Source organism: Apium graveolens, chromosome 3 (assembly GCF_009905375.1).
Source record: "Apium graveolens cultivar Ventura chromosome 3, ASM990537v1, whole genome shotgun sequence".
NCBI classification, from domain to species: Eukaryota; Viridiplantae; Streptophyta; class Magnoliopsida; order Apiales; family Apiaceae; genus Apium; species Apium graveolens.
Genome location: NC_133649.1, coordinates 160,191,825 through 160,212,772, shown reverse-complemented (window position 1 = coordinate 160,212,772; position 20,948 = coordinate 160,191,825). Strand labels below are relative to the sequence as shown.

Here is a 20,948-nt window from a genome sequence, read left to right as displayed (position 1 = left end):
GGGATACTTCTCAGCATATCGCGACTATCCAGATAATACGAATTCACTACTTAGAATACCAAGAACCTATTCAGTGAGTAGTTACTGTACAATTAATTCATTCTACCCTGCAATGTCACTATTAAATACAAGGCATGGAACTTGTGTCAATCCTATCTTATTTAATCACTTGCTTTCCCATTCACTATGCTTAGTTCTATTTAATGTAAATTAGAAACTCCTTTCTAATTTCATTCACTCTGGCCAGAGATTCCTGAACTAGCATAAGTGGATCAGCATTGAACATTCTCTTCCTTCACTAGAAGGGGTAGATCCTTTATTGATCATACACTATCTTCGTGTACAAATTCCTATACCCAGTAGAGCCCTTATAATTGTCCCTTGAGACAAAGAACTAAACCAAAGCATAGTTCAGTGTACACAAGATGACTATGATGACCTCAAGTCTAAGGATACTTGTACAACTATCACTATGTGAATAAATGCTGAGACGTGAGTGAACTCCATCAGTTGTTCAGCTGTGTGAGTCATATTCAGTGAACTTATTCTATAATAAGCACATACATACTAGCTATAGTGTCACCACACAAATGTCTATGAGAACAAACATCCTTCATAATGAAGCTAGCATAGTATGTACCGATCTTTGCGGATTATTAATTACCAGTTAATAATCCTACGATCAGGAACTATTTAAGTTTAGAGTTATCATCTTTTAGGTCTCATTATTATGATCTCATCACAATCCACAAAAAGCTTTACTCTAAACTGTGGTATATCTTATTTAAACATTTAAATAGATAGAGCCCGTAATAAAAACAAAACAAGTCTTTTATTAATATCAATGAAATCAAAACATATTACATAAAAGTTATTCCTAAATCCTCATACATGATTGGACTTAGGACATATCTCTTTCAATACCAATATCTTCTAAAAGAAGAAAGAACATACTAAGAAAGCCAGTCAAGTCTATCCCATTTCAATCCAATATCTTATCTAAATCCAAGCCAACAGTCAACAAAGGAGATGAACTCTTCATCTGTGATATAAAGGAGTTTTCAGATATTAATCTTTACTTGGAATAACTAGATGAAGTGAGAGCAACTGATGCCCACAACAGACTTCTAGAAAGACTAGTATTCAGATACAAGGGTGGAAAGGAAATCATTTGGCCTCTTTAAAGAATTCTCAATAAATGCTACTCTGTCTTCATAAAAGTATTCTCTGCAATCAAGAAAATTTTTGGATTCACCATGGTGGCCAAAAAGGAGATACTCAACAAAATTGAACAAATAAGACAAAGCTGGAGAGACTCAAGTGCACTACCAAGAATCTTAACTATTCCTTACACTGGAAGTAGAGTGCACTTGAGGCCATATTGGTTGATGGAGTTCAAGGATGAAAAGAATATCAGAAGATTTTTTAGATTAGAAGACCAGCTAAAGATATCAAGCAATGAAACTGTCAAGGAAATGCAGGAGATGCTGGATCTATCTAATGAAGATGAATCTGAGTTCTATAGACAACTTCAATACCAGATAGATGAGAATAATGAAAAGCTGGGAAAGAAGACTACACACTGAAGGAGAAAATATTAATTTTCTCAGACTAGAGGAGCACCTTAAACAAAGCTTGTGAGACTTTTGTGAACTTTCTTTTATCAAGTTTTAATAAAATTGCAGCACTTATCATTTTATTTGCTATTGATTGATCCTTTTGAATAAGGTGTTTTGTTATCATCAACTCCTCCTAAATTTATGCCTATAATTCTAGTAGACATAAATTGGGGGAGATTGTTATGAATATATTATAGGCTTGATGATATTTACCAAATCACCTTAGTAAATTTAATGAAGTGTGTTTGAAGCTTTCAACGGATAATCTTACTATATCATCTATTGAAAGAGTAGCTTATGTTCAAATAAGTTTTTGTAGCACATTCCTGCATATTGCAATGTCTTAGAGAATTAGAAGTTGTAGGATATTATAAGTCATGTTGGCTACTAGAATGATATGCAAAAATAGGTTGTCTAATTGTAAATAATAGATGCCTTATAATTTGGGTTAAATGGCATTTTTATCACTCAACTGACCGAAAACTTTCAGTTGGGTCATCCAACTCAAAAATCTTTCAGTCACATCATTTTTCTCTTAAAAATTTTCATTCAGCTCACTCGTCATTACATTCCGTTAAAAACTTGACGAATTAGTGAATAAGCTTGGTGACATGGCTTACATAAATCCATTGTGGCATGTACAGTCAAATGAAGCGGCATTTTGATCACTCAACTGACTTAAAACTTGCAATTTGGTCATCAAACTGAAGAAATTTTCATTCAGGTCACAGACCATCGCGTCTATTAATAACTAAAAGAAAACCGAACGAAGAGCTATTTTATAAATCCTCTTTTCTCTCTTAAAATATTTTGAAACATCTAAATAAATGCGAAAAATACACAAACATAACATCAATGGTTTTACACATAATGTTTTTTAAAGTTCATTTTACAAACATAACATCAATGATTTTACAAACATAACGTCAATGGTTTTTACAACCAAAAATACACAAACATAGCATCAATGGATTATAAACATTCAGTGTATATCACAACCCACAAGCTGTACAAAACCATTTTTCCAATTGGTCTTCTTTGTCCCGTAACATCCCCAAATTCGGGTGTCACCAAACAACTTTAAATAATATAAACCTGTATATTAGAAATAATATACAGATAACCCCTCAAATACGGATCGTTTACAGGTTATGGTATGAAACAAGAATTTAACCTTCTAAAATTTATAATAATTAAATACAATTTTATTGCCTCTTTACAAACTTCCTCGTCTTATTCACTCTAACATCTCCAACTTCTTGCAGCTGGGATCTCTCCAATTTTGCTGTCTATTAAGAGCTATTCACTTTCATCCTCATTTGATACTAAAAGAAATAAGAATTCACAAAGCAAGAGTGAGCCAAAAATGCCCAACAAGTATCATAATAGGTTTTCAGGTATCCTAACAAAGCACTCGTGTAAATAATCTTTAAATGATTTTAAAACATCTTTATTTATTAAAACAGTTGAGTAAATAAAACATTGGCCTTTATTAACCCTCAATTATAAACCAAAAGCAACGAGCAATTCACTGATTTATTTCTTGAATCGTATCTTTTTCCAGTTTTGTAATCATAAAACTTTTTAAGAAGGAATGTCGTTAGTGGCGATCAACAATAAATTAGACTGGACACTAGAACCAACATTCACACTCATACCCTGTTAATTCGTTAGGATATAGTGCAGATCTATACCCACCTATATAGTTCCATTCGGGTACCCAGGAACTATGGCCCAACAAACAAGGGTCCGGTCCATCCTCATCCCATAGGGTCCGGTCCATCTCTGGCCTTCATTATAACAATCCAGTCCGTAGAGTATTTTGATATCAAATAATTTTGATTTCAAAACATCCCCATTCAGGATTCGTAAATAACCCATAATAATAGGTATTTGCCCAAGAGATCACCAATAATAACCAGGAAGAAGAACAAAAAGGTACCTGCATAATCAAGAGTAATTGCCGCAAAATATAAAAACATTTAACTATTCTGAATTTAGAATAACAAAGAAATAATCACAATATATCACAAGAAAGTTTGAGAATACTTTCCTCAATTGATAATCCTCTAATCTTTAATTATCCGCCATATAACTTAGTTCTGATATATCTGTGTTTCCATCGACAGGCTATTTGACCCTTCTTGTCAATCACCATTCTATGTTTGTCTTATCTTTGTATTTACTAGTCTCATGTATTTCATATGGACACACTTTACTTTTAAATCTCTCTGTATGGATTTGAACACCTCGAACTATGTGTATCTATCATAAAAGATACCATTTCAATTATCTAACAGTATATAATTGCCTAATATACGCTTATCCTTATCGTCTACCCGCCCGATACTAACAGATAGGGATCACATTTAATCATATAAAGTTTAAAAGACACGTGGACTCATCATTCACTTAACACGTAAACATATAAAGCACGTATCACATAATTCATATAACATATAATTCAGTTCATCAAAACATTCGACTCGATACATTTAAAATTGAAATCGGGTCAAAAAAGTATTTATTGACCAATAATCGACTCAGAACGGCTCGCAAAACAAGCAACCTTTCAATACAAAAGAATTTAGGTCTCGAAAGTATTTTAATAGCGCAGATTATTTTTCTGAGTCTATACGCGTTCCTTTCGTATTAAACGGACAAACAGTCTATTTACTATGAATAAAATAAGAATAATTCAATTAATAATAACATTAATTAAATTTTAAATACCTTTATATAATTTTAAAGGCTCAAAATGATTTTTAAGAATTATTAAATTAATTATAAATAATTATATTTTATTTAAACATTTATGAATAAAATTATTTGATTAAATGAATTAAATAATTAATTAAATCCATAAATAATTAATTAAAATACATTATAAATAATTAAATCAAATTTGGATTTTTATAATTAATAAAAGAAAAGAATTTTAAGGATTTTAAATAATTTAGTTAATTATTTAAAATAGTTAACTAAATTCATTTTAAATTTAAAAAAAAAATTTAGAATTTATAAACGATTTTTGAACTGATTTTAAAAACAGAATTTCCAAAAACAGATTTTAGAAAACTGATTTTGGAAAATATGGATTCAAACCGGGTCAAATCCCTGGTCTGAAATTGGGTTTTCGGGTCAACCAGGAATAGCCGGCCGAAACCCGGAATCCGGCGGCGATTGAAAATTCCGAAGAAGTCGGTTTTTGCAATCAAACAACTTGTTTTCGATTTGGTTTTTCAGGGCACACAATCTAGAATCATCCCACAGTAATGATTGATATTATAGCCACAATCACGACGAGTACATCGTCGTCTCCGGCTAATCCAATCGAGGCCGACGGAAAAATCCGGCAAGCTCGACTCCGGGCAATTTCGATCCCAACCATGGTAATTTATATACGAAATTAAAGCCAGAATTCACACGAATATAACCCAATCAATTATATTAACTAACAATTCAAGAACATCTCATAAAATCAAATCGAAAATTTACATAAACCCATGAACTCGATTCTATAGTTCTAGCAATCGTTTGATATCAATAATTATAAGAATCGATTCTTAATCGCATCAGGAAGCTATTTCAATCATAAAATGTTGGATTTTAATCGTAGCGGAGGCATGGTAAAACACTTTTACACACATAAAATCCAAATAAAAGCATATAAATCGTGGTAAAAAACATATGGATCGATTACTAACCTTTAATATGCGATCCAAGAGCAACGATCGGAGATCCTTAGCAGCTGCTCCTCAAACGTGAAGCACTCCACCGGTATCCACCAAGAAAACGACGTTAAGGAGGAGGAGGAGGTGGAGAGAATTAGGTTTTTCTAAAAATTGGGGTTAGAATAAAAATAGGGTTTATAATAGTATATTTATAGGCAAATTTTCAGCTGAAATTTTCCCATAAAATATTATTATTATTAACCCATTTATTATTCTTATTAATAATTAAAATACCTTTTAATTATTAATCCTTTTTCTAAACACTTTAGAAATAATTCTCTCTCTTGATTTAATTTCTAAAAATTAAATCCTTTAATTAATAATATTAAGAACTTTTCTTAATTAATTTATAATCAATTAAATCTCATTTAATCAATTATTAAATTTGCCAATTAATTATTTATTTCATAAATAAATAATTATTAGCCATTATTAATTATTTCCTCCACCATTAAATCATTCTCTTTTTATGGTGTGACCTTGTAGGTTCAGTATTAAGCCGGTAGTAGAAATAAATAATAATAAAACTATTTTATCATTATTTATATAAATTCTCTAATTTATTAAATATGATTAATTAATTAATCACATTTATTCTACATCGTGAGGGATACTTCTTAGCATATCGCGACTATCCGGATAATATTAATTCACTGCTTAGAATACCAAGAACCTATTCAGTGTATAGTTACCGTACAATAAACTCTTTCTACCCTACAATGTCCCGATTAAATACAAGGCATGGATCTCGTGTCAAGCCTATCTAATTTAATCACTTGCTTACCATTTACTATGCGTAGTTCTATGCAAATTAGAAACTCCTTTCTAATTTCATTTACTCTGGCCAGAGATTCTTGAACTAGCATAAGTGGATCAGCCTTGAACATTCGCTTCCTTCACTGGAAGGGGTAGATCCTTTATTGATCATACACTATCTTCGTGTACAAATTCCTATACCCAGTAGAGCCCTAATAATTGTCCCTGGAGACTAAGAACTAAACCAAAGCATAGTTCAGTGTACACAAGATGACTATGATGACCTCAAGTCTATGGATACTTGTACAACTATCACTATGTGAACAACTGCTGACACGTGAGTGAACTCCATCAGTTGTTCAGCTGTGCGAGTCATGTTCAGTGAACTTATTCTATAATAAGCACCTACATACTAGCTATAGTGTCACCACACAAATGTCTATGAGAACATACATCCTTCATAATGAAGCAAGCATAGTATGTACCGATCTTTGCGGATTATTAATTACCAGTTAGTAATCCTATGATCAGGAACTATTTAAGTTTAGAGTTATCATCTTTTAGGTCTCACTATTATGATCTCATCATAATCCATAAAAAGCTTTACTCTAAACTATGGTATATCTTATTTAAACACTTAAATAGATAGAGCCCGTAATAAAAACAAAATAAGTCTTTTATTAATATCAATGAAATCAAAACAGATTACACAGGAAGTTATTCCTAAATCCTAATACATAATTGGACTTAGGACATATTCCTTTCAATCTCCCACTTGTACTAAAGTCAATCACTCTGGTATCTAATACCCATCTTGTCTTTATGACGATCAAAGTGACTTTCATTTCTCTTGGAAAGAAAACCATATGGCTATTTGCCAGATATCATAGTCGTAGTAAGCAGCATTCGCAAGCAAAATCCGAACTGATTTTAACAGGGCTACAGGTAAAAGGTTTCATCAAAGTCAACCCAGTCGAGGCAAGAGCCTGGCTAAGGGAAATATAGGAATCATTTGAGATTCTAAATGATTGATGAAGTGCATAAGACTGTTTTTATCACTTACCTTCCTAAGAGAGTGGCCACCCACTGGTGGAAGGCTAAGGAAGATAGGGAGATAGTGTAAAAGCTTTAGAGCCAGAACAAAGGCGGACGAGTATGATGGATTATGAATCTAAGTTGTAAAAGTTGTAAAGATTCGTTCTGAGGACAAGAATCCCAGAACGACGTGATGTTTGAAGTCAATGATTAGTGGGTTCATGAAATGATTGTAAGAGAAAGGAAAATAAAGGGAGATTGAAGTGGAAAGAAATAAAAAGGCAATACAGTTTGAGGAATGATAAGGGAGTTGGGTATGAGGAAACCCTAAAGACTCGTAGCAATAGAAATAGGAAAGTATGTAATCGTTAGGATGAGGGTGATTCACCATGAGTTAAAGTTGATGGTTGAAGGTATAAGAGATACATATATTTTATTCCCTTTAAGTTGGGAGGATTCGAGGAAAAATTGAGATAGTTTGAAGGATAAATAATGAGACGCGGATAGACGGAGGAGACAAGAAAGTAAGAAATTAGGAAATTGGATGAAGAAAATAACCTTCAAAAATGTGAAGTGTATGTAACACATGTGACTTGATACCCAAAAAGGGAGACACCAAGTACAAAAGGTATCCCAACATTGAGATGACTGTTGAGATAAACAACAAAAGTAAAAGAGAATATGGTAAAAAGAAGTTCACGTTGAACACGACCAATATCTTCCAGAACATCCCTGTTATCATTACCAAATCAGGAAAGAAAAGTGGATAACCATTATTGTCTTTTGGAGGCAATATGGATTGACCTCATTTTGGATAAGGATATTATTATGAAATTTGGTATAGAATATCGAGGTGGAAATGATTGAATAAGATACCCTCATCAGGGATATATGACTTGATTTATCCATGGAAGGATGTAAGTACCTTTTTAAAGGTGGAATTAAGGATATAACCTCAATAACTTGAGATGAACCATGGGGGAATGCATAAAGGTTGATATTTCACCCTAGGGACATTATGAGTTTGGGTAATACGGTATGAAGGATTAAGGCAACAACAACCTTTAAGGATTAGTAGAGAAATTTTTCAGTTATACATAGATAATGGTACTAATATTAGTAAATGGTATTTTGATATGCCCTGTATCTAGGGAATACAGGAGGGACGATTCAAGGATAACCTTAGAGGTTTTACAAGGAGAAAGGTAATTTTCAAAATTCTCAAGAATAGAAATTTTGATAAAGGAAATATGGCTTAAATATAATAATGCCAGGTGGGCACGTGTTAAACCATAAGAAGTATAGATTGAACCAATGGAGGTCAGAATTGTTAAAGCAAGAAGGACCCAAGATAAAAGACGTCCTCAATATGATCGAGAGTCAGCCGTGACAATGTTCACATCTAAAGACCAAGGCAATAACTTATGGAAAAATGGTAATATATTATTTTTTTCTCACCAAAGCTTAAAGAAGAGCATTTTCACACAAGCAGTATTTTGAAATGAGGTAGAAAATTTAGTTGAAGGTGGTTAAAATGACATTGATTATAAGGAACTATTACTATTAGGAAAGGCCAATGAGGTGGCCGACACTTTGAGTGTAAGAAGACAATTATCGGCGCTCGTGCCAGAGGAATACAGTGACGATGGTTAAAGCTGTGAAGGTTGTATTATGGTTTGAAAGATTGACATTCCTTCTGATGATTGTGCAATACTCAACCGTAATAGTAGTTTGGAAAAGATTTAATTCATGTAATCGCTGTGAGCGGGCTATCTATCTTAGAAGGTCCTATCTTAAGAATAAGCCATGACCATATTTCAAAAAGGACTAAATGAACCTTTGAGCTTCATGTCTCCTAATATAGACATATGATTAAAAATGGTATTAACCTGCCATCGTTGCTTTTATTGAAACTCTTCTGCAATTTTATCTGCTTCATGTCATATGTACACCAAGTTCAGGAGTGTTCTTCATGAATCATGGAATAACGATTATGTTTCCTCTCTAGAAGATTTCAGTATGGAAGGAATGGACTCCGTATGATTAACTATTAAGATCCAAGGAAAATGAATGACTATAGTAGGTATGTGGTGGACTATAGTAATGCATTAACGATTCCTTGAATAATGAGGCAATAACAACCGTGAGAGTTGTATAGGAATGGATGTTGAGATTGAGTACCACTAATCGGGTCATGGTGATATATAAGTCATCATTGATAGACTAATTAAGTCGATTATCTACTTATGATATATTTTTTCCTTCTTATCGATAAAGAGTAGTATTACTATATGAAGAAGGTTGCGGTATAGCAATGGATCCTAGTAGCGATGATGCCTAGAATGAAATCCCAGATTCGATTTTCGGTGTCGAGGGAGTTTCAAAGGTGATTGTTTATAAGCTCAAGCAAGAGCATGGGTCCATAGAATGATGGACGGAATAGAAAAAATATTTAGGCATGTGAAATGCGATGCTATAATACTTGATGTTGATATATATATGTATATGTTTTGTTCTCCTATGACAAACCTCTATAGTTCAAAAGGTAGATTCCAAGCCAGATATTTTGTGGCAGTATTTTTACATAAATACAATTCTCTTCAGTTCATTCTTTTCTCTTCTTTTCATTTCATTTAAGCTGAGAAGAACAACCCTTCCAGAAGGGGAGTTATTGCCGAATGACTATCTATCTGTGTGATAGAAGCCTAGTAGGATACCACATGTTGTTTAATTGCTTGCCAAGTACTAAAGGCTGGCCACCTTCTGTACTAACTATGCAATAGAACAAGTGTTCATGATCATAGTGATCTCTCAACAAATTCCTTTACTTCTATATGATTGATCAACCTTTGGAAATAGAAGCAACCAAAAAAGGAGTAGTAAAAGTATGGTGGTATTCGGAATGGAAACACATTCGTGACACTAAGGTTGACACATTTATTAAAAGGTTATAAAACTCTAGCGAGTAAAAGTATATCTAGAATAGTATTCTGTACGAAAGATAGTAACGCTTACGAACAAGAAAAGAAGGAGTATTGAGAAGCAAAAGCTATAGTGCTAGAAGCTATGATGAGAGTCTGTGCAATAGACTTGAAAGAATTTGGAATGATCATTTATCGTGAATTGAATTTTCTTACGACAATAGATCGTATGTCAGTATCGAGATGTCGCCTTATGAGATCCTTGAGGGAACACAATGTTGATCTCCCTTATGTTAGGATGAAGTTGCAGGGCGCAAGATGCTCAGACCAGCAGTGGTCCAAAGGAACAAGGATATTATAGATCTAATTAGACGACGACTGGTAGTAGCCCAAGATGGACATAAGAAGTATGTTGATTTGACGCGAAAGGACAAAGAATAGGAAGTAGGGGACCTAGTGCTGTTATAGGTATTCCCTTGGAAAGGATAGATGAGGTTCGGAAAGAAAGGAAAGTTAAGCCCACGAATTGTTGCACCCTTGGATATATTAAGACATATTGGGAAGTTAGCATATGAGCTAGCCCTACCCCCGAACATGTCGCAAGTTTATAACGTGTTCCACGTATCAATGTTAAGGAAGTATAATTCGGATGCCAGACAAATAGGGGCGTATGAGCGCATAGACATGCAACCGGATGTAACCTATATGGAGTAACTAGGAAGGGTTATAGATCGAAAAGGGACAAGTGCTTAGGAGAAGGGTTATCAAACTAGTCAGAGTTGGTGGTAGAACCACAATGTGGGAAAATTGACTTGAGAGTTAGAAAGTGCAATGCTAAGAAAGTGTCCCTATTCATTTTTATCTGATTCCGGGACGGAATCCTTTTAAGGAGGGGAGACTGTAATAACCCCAATTTTTGGAAATTTTTGTAACCCTTATGAATAGTGATTTTGCTGATTATGCTGACTAAGAAAACTTTTCATGACACACTATGTAATAGTTCTTTTATTGATATTTTGAGATCTTATTAGTACTCTATATGGTATATAAGTGTATGTAAAGATCGTCAGAATCCAAATTCGAACACTTTGATTTTTCCCGAAAAATCCACCAGATACCGAAAGAATGGAGTATAAGGTAACATGATTAAAATGATTTAAATTCAAGGATTAAAAGAAAGGATCACATAAGGAATATAATATATTGAAAAAGGTTTAGGGGAACCCAAGTAATAAGATCCCGGATATGATCCCTCAAACGATTAGCAGAAACGAACGATAAACGAGTCGTAAAACAATTAAACGACAAGTAATGCAAGATAGATTAGTGCAAGGATTAAGGATGATAACCAAGCAATTAAGAAAGGATTAGCATAAGAAGATGCTTCCACCACCAAGTGATGACAAGTGGAAAAAGATGAAGTCACCAAGATGATGTCATGCTTAGTCATACTCCACTCACTTTAATTAACCAACAAATCATCCAAATATCCCATTCACTTCATTTTCCACCACAAACACATTCAGCAAAGAAAATACTCTCCCAAGAACATCTACTCTCGGCTTCTGTAAGAACCCTGATTTTTGTAATATTTTAAAACTTCTGTGAATAGTAACTTGAGCTGATTAAATAATACGTATGGGGATCATCATAAAATGAATAGTGGAATTTTGAGAATCCGAGATCATATTCTTGTTTATCGAGGAAAATAAGTGAATGTAAAAGCCGACGGAATTCGAAGATTCACGATTATACTACGTGTTTTCGTATCCGTAAAGAATGGCATAGAACCAGGAATACTACGTGAAATAAATAATATATCAAGGTGTTTCTATGATCAAGAAAAGGAATGGAATTGGTTATAGGATTATAAGCGATAAAAGAAATCGCTACGAAACAAGTCGTTATACGTGGAAACTATCGGAATGGAACGACGATTGCGTTTATGATAAATAAATGAATGAGAAATTAAATCCCATGTAAGTTGGCCATGCATAACCAAGTCCTAACTAGTAGTTAGGAGTGTAACTAGATGATTAGAAGTTAACTAGAATAGTTAGTGGAATAGTGTTGAATAGTGATGGGAGGCAAACAAGTACACAAGCCATACTTCTTCCTTTTCTCACTTCACCACACAATCAAACTAACCCATATCTTTGCCAAATTATTGTCAAATATGCTGCATACATCCCATATATTCATTATACACTCCCATACTTTAGCCACAAAAGAAAACAACCCCTTTTCCATCACTTAAAGCTCTCCCATTTTTTATTCCAGCAGTTCGGGTTTTCTGAGCAAGGGAGAAAGAAAAATTCATAACTCAAAATATACTCATGAAAATATCATGAAATTTTTACCATAGCTTCCCTATATCATGGGTAAGCGTCGTACCAAATTTCAGCCTCAAATGATTGTTTTTCAATTTTATAAAAATGTTTGAATGAGGTGCTGAAAGGTAACTCCGAAATTCTAACTTATTTCTTGGTTTTGTTTCTTAAGGATCTAGCCCTTCTAAGTGTTTTCTAAGCAAATCAAGCATCAATCATCCTAGCACTAACCTTCCTAGTGTCCAATAAGGTATAACTTTCAACCCTTTAAGGTTTTATGGTTGGATTTAAGAGTTATGTTTGTTGTAGTGTTAAGATCCAAAGGATTGTGTTTCTTTGAGTTTGTATTGATTATGTTCTTGCTAAAGGCTTGAGATGTTGAGTTGTAATCCATGTATGTGGTACTAGATAGAGCATATAAGGTGTATGTGGGTGGATCTTGAGAAGTACTTGTGTTTATGATGGTTATAGGTAGTGATTGTGTTAAGATCAAATAGTAGAAATTGAGTTTGGGCATTCTTGCACTTGATCTGTTTTCTGCACGACATTCGGCCATGAAAATGGTTAAAATTTGAAAACCACTGGCCATGACTAGATATATCTTATTTTTTAGTTTCTATACATGTGTAGATCATCATGAGGAGATTTACGGTTTAGGAGTTATGGTCGTTTTAGTGTAAAATATTTCTGCGATTAGCCAACTGCACTTAAGTCCACTTGCATGGTGATTTTAAAGGACTTAAATTAATTTTGAGATTCTGGAAATATTATGAAAAATGGATATGATAGTAGAGAATACTGTCCAAAAAGAATTTTGACAAAATATTAATTTTTCAATTTTATAAAAATGTTTTGGTAAAGCAAGCGCAAGTGAGAAACGCATAAAAACCTAGTTTTGACGCGCGTTTTCTCACGTTCGAGCTTAAAACTCGAAATGGACTTTCTAAAGAGAACGATCGATTTCAAAACTCGACCATGTTATAAAGTGAGAATATGACGATCGGAGATTCGTTATACTTGAGTAGTTGTGAAAGTTGCTTAATAAAAGCGAGACGTTAATCACGTACTAACTTAGACCGTTGGTTCTTGTTTATAGATCGCCAACCAAACACCAGAGATCATACCACTTCGATTACTCGAGGCAAGTTTTCGAAACCCTATCTCATACTATTCATGCTATATATATACTGTTGTGATATTGATGCCATGATTTATAGTTCAAATATATATGCTTGTCTATGATATCAATGCATATGAATTATGCGATTGTTTACGAAAACAAATTTCGTTTTACACGAGTATGAGAAATTGAAATGTATTTCAAATATAATATATGATAATGGGAGTTAGAGATATTTTAATAACGATTTAATTCCGGAGAGAGCCGGACACGAAAGATTTGTATTTCGATAAACAAAGTACGTTTGCGTAATATATATATATCAAGCGAACAATTGAGATTTTTACTTAAACTTCGAGAAATATTGGTTTATTCATTTAAGGGACACCCTTACTTGATTGATTATTTTATAAAGCGATACTTAAGGGATTATTAAATATCCAGAAAGTATTTAAAAATATACTGAATAGTTTATAAATTATTTCACGTTATTTAATAAAGATTTAATTATTCAAAGAGCAATTATAGGATACCAAATCCTGTTTTGATTATTTGATTAAGGCGTCTCCATTCGTTGGACCTTATTCAGAAATATTTTGTATTTAAGGTTTTTCATTAATTCATTGAACCTTAATTAGAAATACTTTGTACTTAAGATTTTATCAATTCATTGAACCATATTCAGAGATATTTTATATATAAGGTTTTTTTCAATTCATTGAACCTTATACAAAGATGTTTTATTTATAAGATTTATCAATTCATTGAATCCCTCTTAAATTATTATGAGACCTTAGATATTTAATATCTTCGGACTTCTAAAAACTTATTTAAAAATAGACATAGTTCCCAAAGGAACTTTCTAAATTATTCAAAACTCTTGAAATAGATTAATCATTTGAAACGTATCAAAACCTTAGGGAACTTAGTCTAGAAGCATAAGAGTTTTGCTTCCTCATTTAATAAAGAACAAGTGAGTAATATATGTGTCACCCTACTACAGATTGGGATTTGAAAATGATTTTAAATTCAAAACTCCGACAACTCCCAAAGATCAATTGAGTTAAAAGTGATGAATAAATCATCTTGTTTAAAGGTCAACTTTTAACGACCTATTCCTTCGAAAAAGGATTTTGAGCAAAAGATATAATTGTCTTCGGACTGGAATGTGGCCTGCCCGGCACGGAGTGGTATCGGGCAGTGACCAGGCGCGGAGTGGCGCATTATGGAAGCGCGGAGTGGCGCATTATACGGTTATATGGTCTATGTGACCATTGACTTTCGGACTTGCACGACAATGGGCAACCACCGTGTAGTGTCTTGATGAGCCCAAAGGCGGCTAGATTTGTATTCCTTCTACTAGTAGAGAAAATTTCGTATTCGGCTGATCACCGATACGTGGTTTATTCCAGTATAGTCCCTTTCTTCCATTTTGGAAAAACTGTTGTGAAATATACAACAGAGAGCCGATAAGGCTGAGTTTTAAACAAGGATATTGATGAATATATATCAAATCCATTTGAGAAATCTGCCAATAAGCCTGAGTTTTAAATTGGGATGTTGATGAATATATATCATACCCATTTGAGAATCTTGGTTCGAGTAACATCTTGAGATTTTGAAATAAAATGGGTACGAGTATAAAATAATTTTGAGAAAGAGATGAATACAAGTATCCAGTGGATATACTATTGTTGTTGATTTTGAGAATATTATAAATTTGACAAGCATATAAATTTGCAGAACGCTTTGGAGATACAAAGTATAATTATTGGTTTTATTTATCCTTACATACTTAATTATGGGGATATATACCTTGTTGAGCTATAATGCTCACCCTTGCTTTTATATATCATATGACAACAGAGTACCAGCATGGATCATACTAGGACTGCTGTCCGTAGGCGGGTAAGGAACGCTCGTGAGTTCTGTAGGCTTTTTGTGCGCCTGCCCCGTCAGGTAGATAAGTGGAGATGATTTATTTGATACTGTTTCCAAGCATATAACCTGTGTGTGTGTGTGAGTTTGAATAAAAGGTCGAGTAATATTATGGAAAGGGAATTATTTGATTAATAAATGATCATAACGACCCGAATTCACGACCTTGGATTTAGGGGTGTTACAGCTTCTTCATCATTTCAAGGAGAAGAAAATTCCAAAAATCAAGATTCTAGCCTTTATAATTTGCAAGGTAATTACCCAAGGTCCCTTATAATTATATAAGCATATCCTAGGAGTTTAAGCTTCTATTTCTTCATGAATCTCTTCCAATAAATCAAGGAAGAAGATGATGAATAGTGTTTTCAAGATTACTAACTTTATTTTCTTTGATTTCCTTTAAGATCCAAGCATTCCTAGGCTATCTCAAGGTTTCTTAAGGCTTCCTAGCTACTCTAATCACTCCAAGGAAGGTATAACCCCTCCAAACCCTAACTTTACTTTGCGTATTAGGTTTGGTTTTGTTTGTTATAGTTCATGAAATCATGATTAATGTATATTTAGATTTTTGTTGAATTTGTAATGAGTTTGAGTTGTAGATCTTGGTTATTGGTTAATGAACCTTAAGTATAGTTAGTAGCTCTTGTTGTGGTTGAATAAATTGGATAAAACATGAGGTTATGGACTGCTTTAGTAGGACTTGGATGAAGTTTGGTTGTATGGTTTGTTGTGGGTTGATTTGTGGATTGATTGGAGTAGTTTAAACTTTGGTAATCACGTAAACATAGCCGTCGTAATACCCGATTTACCTTAGACTGTTTTTGTTCTTAACTTCTGGACCCGTGAACTCACTTTAAGATTCGACCTTTGCCAGTTTTAGATAGTTCATGTTATGAGCTTCATTTTGATATGTGGTTCGCTTGAATCCGATGTACGGTTTAGGAGAAACGACCGTTTTAAGTAACGTCATTTCGCGAACGAACCATTACCTCTCGCCTTACTTTGAAACCTTGTTTAAGGCCATTAAATGACTAATTGGAGTATGAAACAATTATGTAAAGTGGATTAGGCAGTTGGTAGAGTACTCGCAAAAGAATTGCCTTAAAATTCTTAATGGTTAATTTATTAAAAATGGTGGAGCCGAGGGTACTCGAACGACTTATGTGATTCGTTAAGCGTAGGAGTGACCATAAGCGAACGTTAGGGTTCAATTGGTTAAAGTCTAGTTTCTTAAGCGACCGGGGTTTAATTCCGACTTATGTTGTTGTTCATAGGTTATCGGACCCATTCTAAGCTTAAGTCTATCCGGGAACACTCATGCAAGTTTTCTACCCGTTATACTGTTGTTGTGATATAAATATATGTATATGCATTATCTTGTGATAAGTGCATGATTGTTATTAGCAAATTTTGCGATATATTGGAGCATGCTGATATGGTATATATGCATGTCTGTTTCGTAATCTTGATATATAATTATTGATTCAAATGCTTATAAGTTGCATAATACCTATGTTAGAGATAAGCAGTAGTTGCGTATACCCTTAGTATAGGGGACCCAAAGGTGAACATTTTCTATATATATATATATTGATATAGTTTTCAAAACTATTAATCGAATAAGGTTTATTCGATAACTTTACTTTATTTAATGAATATTATTTTGAATATTCATTCGAGGACTTATGACTCCGCTTATTTTATTAAATAATATTCTTTATTTTATTAAAGAATAATGTTTCGATAATCAAACTTATTTTTGATTATTCAAATAAAGATCGTACTTTTGTATAAGTATATCTTTGGTTATTTATTATTAATTTCAAGTATGAGTTTTAAAAATTCTACTTCAATTATTTTATAAAGATTATCCTTTATGGGAATATTATTTAAGTAATAATATTCAGATATTTTCTCCAACATATCGGGACTGATTTATTTTATTAAATCAGCATTACTCTAAACATTCTTTAAAATATTTTTGAGACTTCAAAATGATTTTTAAAAGTTAGAGCAGATCCCAAAACTCATTTTTAGATTTAAGATCTTCCTTTCGAAGGGGATTTAAATACTCGCTCAAAACCTGAAGGATCCGGCTCTGTGGTGTATTTTATATTCGCAACGAGGTTGCTGTTTTGAGGAAACATTTTGATTACTTGCCCAACATTCGGGAAGTAAGTCCATCTATTTGAGTCGGCATAAGCAACATGGGCTCAGTGGGCGTCCATGAAAGTGTAAGTGGCTCAGTGGGAGTCCATCAATGCGTAAGTGGCTGAGTAGCAGTCCAGCATAGGTCCTAATGCGGCCAGGGTGATGACCAGTGGGGAATTCGTCCATCTACTAGTAGAAAAGGTTACTTATTGGTATATTTGCCTAATCAGCAAGATATCAGGTTTATGCCAAGGTTTTCTTCTTTCCAAATTCATTGGATATTATAACTCTGTTTATACTTTTCATAACAGAGGTTTGCAAGGAAAGTATGATAGGTGTATATATATATCGGGACTTAATGAAGTATCTCGTAACTTCATTTCTTCTGAACGATATTTCAAATATTGAATCTATTCAAATCCTATCTTGTAGTCTCATCTATGTGATGAACTTTTGAAACTGATTATACCTTGAACGGTGGTAGTTCAAGTAGTATTCGGAAAAGATATAAGTATATTGGAGTATCTCGTAACTTCACCTTTTCAACTTATATCTGGTTAATGATTATCTTATGCATGACAAAGATTTTCAGAAAAATATTGAGACAAGGTTAGATATATGAGAGCACCTTGCAACGATATTTTTATACAGTTATAAACTGGAACTCTATGTATATTATGCATGGAAAAGGATTCTAAGATTTTGAAAAGTATATATACATATATACTAAATATTTTGCGACTTGGTCGCATTAAGAGATCAAACTTGGTTCATTTCTTCTTGACCAAGACTTTCATGAGTACTATGAGAATGCTCATATATTGTTAAGTATAATACATATTATTTTGGTGGGCTTATTGTTCACCCTTGCTTTCTTCTTTCATCACATAACAACAGATAGAAAAGATGAACAGGACCAAGCTTCCAATTCGCAAGCGGTTAGGAAATATTCCGCAGTTTTCTAGAAGCGTTGATGCCGCTGTAGCTGAGGTAGGAATTACCAATAGGCTAGGCTTCCAACTTTGATGCACCAGACTTATGTATCTATATGAATTGTAATAATGGCAACAAATATGTAAATTATTCAGAAACCCTTTTAAGGTGTAATGGTTTATAATTGTGGAATAAAATGACTTGTGTTATTTTTGGATATTCATCTCTGAGACTATAACTTGTGGTGTGTGTGTATATTGTGGGGTCACAGTACGCAGTAGGTTGTTGATTATTAAGATTAAGTATTATTAAGGGAAATGGAACTCGTGAGAACCCGGATCCCCGACCCCGGATTTGGGGGTGTTATAGTTAGTACTCTCTATACTCACCTACTAGATTCTAGAATTTACTAAAATATTTATTTATTTTTACTAACTAGGACAAAATACTCCTTAAAAGTCTATTTGAGTCCCAAATATTTAAGAAATATTATATGCTAAATTACTTTATTTAATTTTTGAAAATTACAATATATTTTATTGTATTTTTTTATAATAATTTGAATAATTTTAAATTAAAGGAAAAAAATTAAAAATAAAAATAAAATAATGACAAGATTTGCATATATGTATGCCAAAATAATTTTTCCTTTATTATTAATTATAAGAAGTAATAGAAAACAACTCCAACTTTTAAAGAAATAAATTATTAGTCGAGGGAATATCCAAGGTAATATAAATTGAATATTTGCAAATAAAAAGGAACACCCTTTATTACAGAAAGGTTTCTTGGAAAAATATTAGCATACTAATTTTATTTATTAAATAGAACGATTCATTTATCAATTTAGTTTTAAGGGTTTGATATTTAATTGAGTTACTAAATAACCAATAATAAAGCATACTAAAAATATTGGATTCTCGATCAATTAAATAGAAATCGAAGGCATCATTATTTATTAATCGATTCCAATAGAAACACAAAGTAACTAAGGGTTAAACGATACCTTGTATAACATAATAGGATATATTAACAATATTTTATTCCTAAAATTTCTCGGGCGTTACACTTACAGCGAGTTAGCACAAACTACAACTTTTTGGGGTACCCTCTTTAAACTAGGGGAAAGAAAAAATACACTAAATTAAGATATATAGTCCAAAGATATAGCAGTCTACAAATCATCCTTGATGTCTCTGTCATCCTCCTTGGCACTATCAGCTCCTTCTTGCACACTGGACTCGGCTTTGATTTCCTCAACCTCATCCTCTTCCTCAAGTGCAGCATCAAGATTGATATTAAGACTATTTTTCACGAAGCCATATATGCGGGATGCAAAATCCTTGGGGTCACTTAGAACAAAGCCACTCTCCATCAACACTGTTTGGTACATGAGCTCCATTGTATGCTTTTCGCTCTTATCCTAAAGGTAGAAGTAAAGACCTTATTGCAAACATCTATCATGCTAGTCAGAATAAATTGAGGCAATAATTCAGGAATAAGTATGAGAACATGGTAAATAATGTAGCATTTTCTTGCAAATTTGAATGAAAATATCCACAAACTTTAATTAGTCATTAAGAAAGAATCTAAGGTCTTCGCCCTAGTAATAAGAGGTCAATGGTTCAAAGATAAAAGTGTGCATGAATATTTAAATTTCTTGTAATTGACCTAAAGAAAGGAAAAAAAATTACCACAGGGTCCTTTGCAACTCTTGCCTGAAGCTCCTTGATGATTGAGTGCTTCAGGTTAATTTCAAGAACCCTTTTACCATGCATGTATGCTTGCTTGTTTGCATTTGCAAGAGTTTGAGACTGCATGATCCTTTCCATATTTGAACTCCAATGAAATATCCCATAGTTTGAATGTCTAAGAAAGCATTCTCATTATCATATCCCATAGTTGAATCGACACTCTCGCCAAGTCAAAATCTAAAACCAAAAATGATAAAGAGAACACCATAATAAAATTACGTACCCTTGCTAAATCTTTCTTTTTTAGCCTTTCAGGAGCATCTTCAATAAACGTTGGATAAACAACAGAACAAAGAGACCACAATCATAATCATTTTTTTGTTGGGGAACCTGGTAGTTAATAGCCAAAAATTTAAAAAAATATGGAAGTGACAAATATAAACAAGATTGTACTAATTACTCTACCTAATATTTTTTGGAATTTTACCCCTTTTAGACCTTTGTAATAAAAGTCTCCTACATAATCACTTTTAAATATTATATGTTTAGAACTTGGAACAAGACCTACATTAATTAAATGCCACGTTTTTATCAAGAATATACTTTAATTTATCTTTTAAACGTTGGAAGAAGCAACAAATCCTCTGGTATATGTTTACTATGAACTGTATAGGGACGCGGGTCCGACATCTTATAGATATGACAAATTAAGTAGCA

At 33.1% G+C, this 20,948-nt stretch overlaps 1 protein-coding gene across 1 annotated transcript; it reads right to left on the bottom strand.

Annotated features, from left to right (window-relative positions):
* Window positions 1-19,711: 19,711 nt before the first annotated feature.
* LOC141714678 (endoplasmin homolog) lies at window positions 19,712-20,369 on the bottom strand. The gene is made up of 2 exons (XM_074518182.1): window positions 20,232-20,369; window positions 19,712-19,960 (listed from the first exon to the last, which is right to left on the bottom strand). The coding sequence occupies exons 1-2, from the start codon at window positions 20,367-20,369 to the stop codon at window positions 19,712-19,714; spliced, it is 387 nt and encodes a 128-aa protein (XP_074374283.1).
* Between the last annotated feature and the right edge of the window lie 579 nt (window positions 20,370-20,948).